The sequence below is a fragment of the Jaculus jaculus genome, unplaced genomic scaffold, assembly GCF_020740685.1.
Source record: "Jaculus jaculus isolate mJacJac1 unplaced genomic scaffold, mJacJac1.mat.Y.cur u25, whole genome shotgun sequence".
Taxonomy (NCBI): Eukaryota; Metazoa; Chordata; class Mammalia; order Rodentia; family Dipodidae; genus Jaculus; species Jaculus jaculus.
This window is the reverse complement of record NW_025423515.1, coordinates 2,428,955-2,429,846: the sequence shown is the minus strand read 5'-3', so window position 1 is coordinate 2,429,846 and position 892 is coordinate 2,428,955. Positions and strand designations below refer to the sequence as shown.

The 892-nt window shown below is 42.5% G+C and overlaps 1 protein-coding gene across 1 annotated transcript; it reads right to left on the bottom strand.

Annotated features, from left to right (window-relative positions):
• On the bottom strand, nucleotides 1-683 carry LOC101615246 (uncharacterized protein C6orf62 homolog). Its single transcript, XM_045141416.1, has one exon. The coding sequence runs from the start codon at nucleotides 676-678 to the stop codon at nucleotides 1-3; it is 678 nt and encodes a 225-aa protein (XP_044997351.1). The 5' UTR covers nucleotides 679-683.
• Nucleotides 684-892: the final 209 nt, after the last annotated feature.

Sequence of the window (892 nt, the reverse complement as noted above, 5' to 3'; positions counted from 1 at the left end):
TTACTCTGGCATGTAAGGAAGGAGGTGATCCTCTAAGGTGCTGACTGCCTGGCGGGTGAGCTGCTCCTGGGGCAGGTAGAGGAAGATGCTGCATAACTTGAAGATGGTAGCTTTGTTTTTTGGAGTCTGCAAGTGCTGTCTGTCAATGAAGAGAAACACTGACTGGTTAGGATTGTTGACAATTCCAGTCTTGTCCTTGCAGCTCAGTACATGCAGAAACTGTTTTTCATAGTCACCGTGATGAAACTCAAATTTGGCCTGAACAGGCCTAAAAGGCTCATCAGATTCCTTCCATCTAGAAAACAGGAGACCAACAATTTTCTCAATATCATTCCGAGGCGAAAGAATGAAATTCATCTCCCTCATACAACCAATTACATCCCTCCGCATGGACTGATACTGAGGGGCTTGCCGCTGCACCACATCCTGTAGAAGCTCCACGCTTTCCAAGGAGTAGCTGGAGTCCCGCCCACCTTTCAGAATATTTTCTTCATAATTATTTGTCATAACTGGTATGACCTCAAACACTTCAATAAGTGCTGACTTTTTCTTCTTCTTGAACACAAAGGCAATATACATCTTGAAGTCAAATTGGTCAGCTAGAGATTCCTTTTTCTTTCTAAGCTGAGCACGGAGTCTGTTCAGAGCTTGTTTCTTCTGGGAGTTTGGGTCCCCCATTTTGAAATACAGGTGATACTAAAGCCTTTGGAAATTGTCACTAAACTATGGGCACTTTTCTTAAGACTCAATACAACAGAAACAAGTCATATTTTCCTGCTAATATGATTGAATAGCTAAAATGACAACTGTCACTCCAAACTGCACCAAGACAATATTAGCAGACTGTCATATTACAGGGTCAAGAAACAAAAGCTGCTGCCCAGTCATGTTT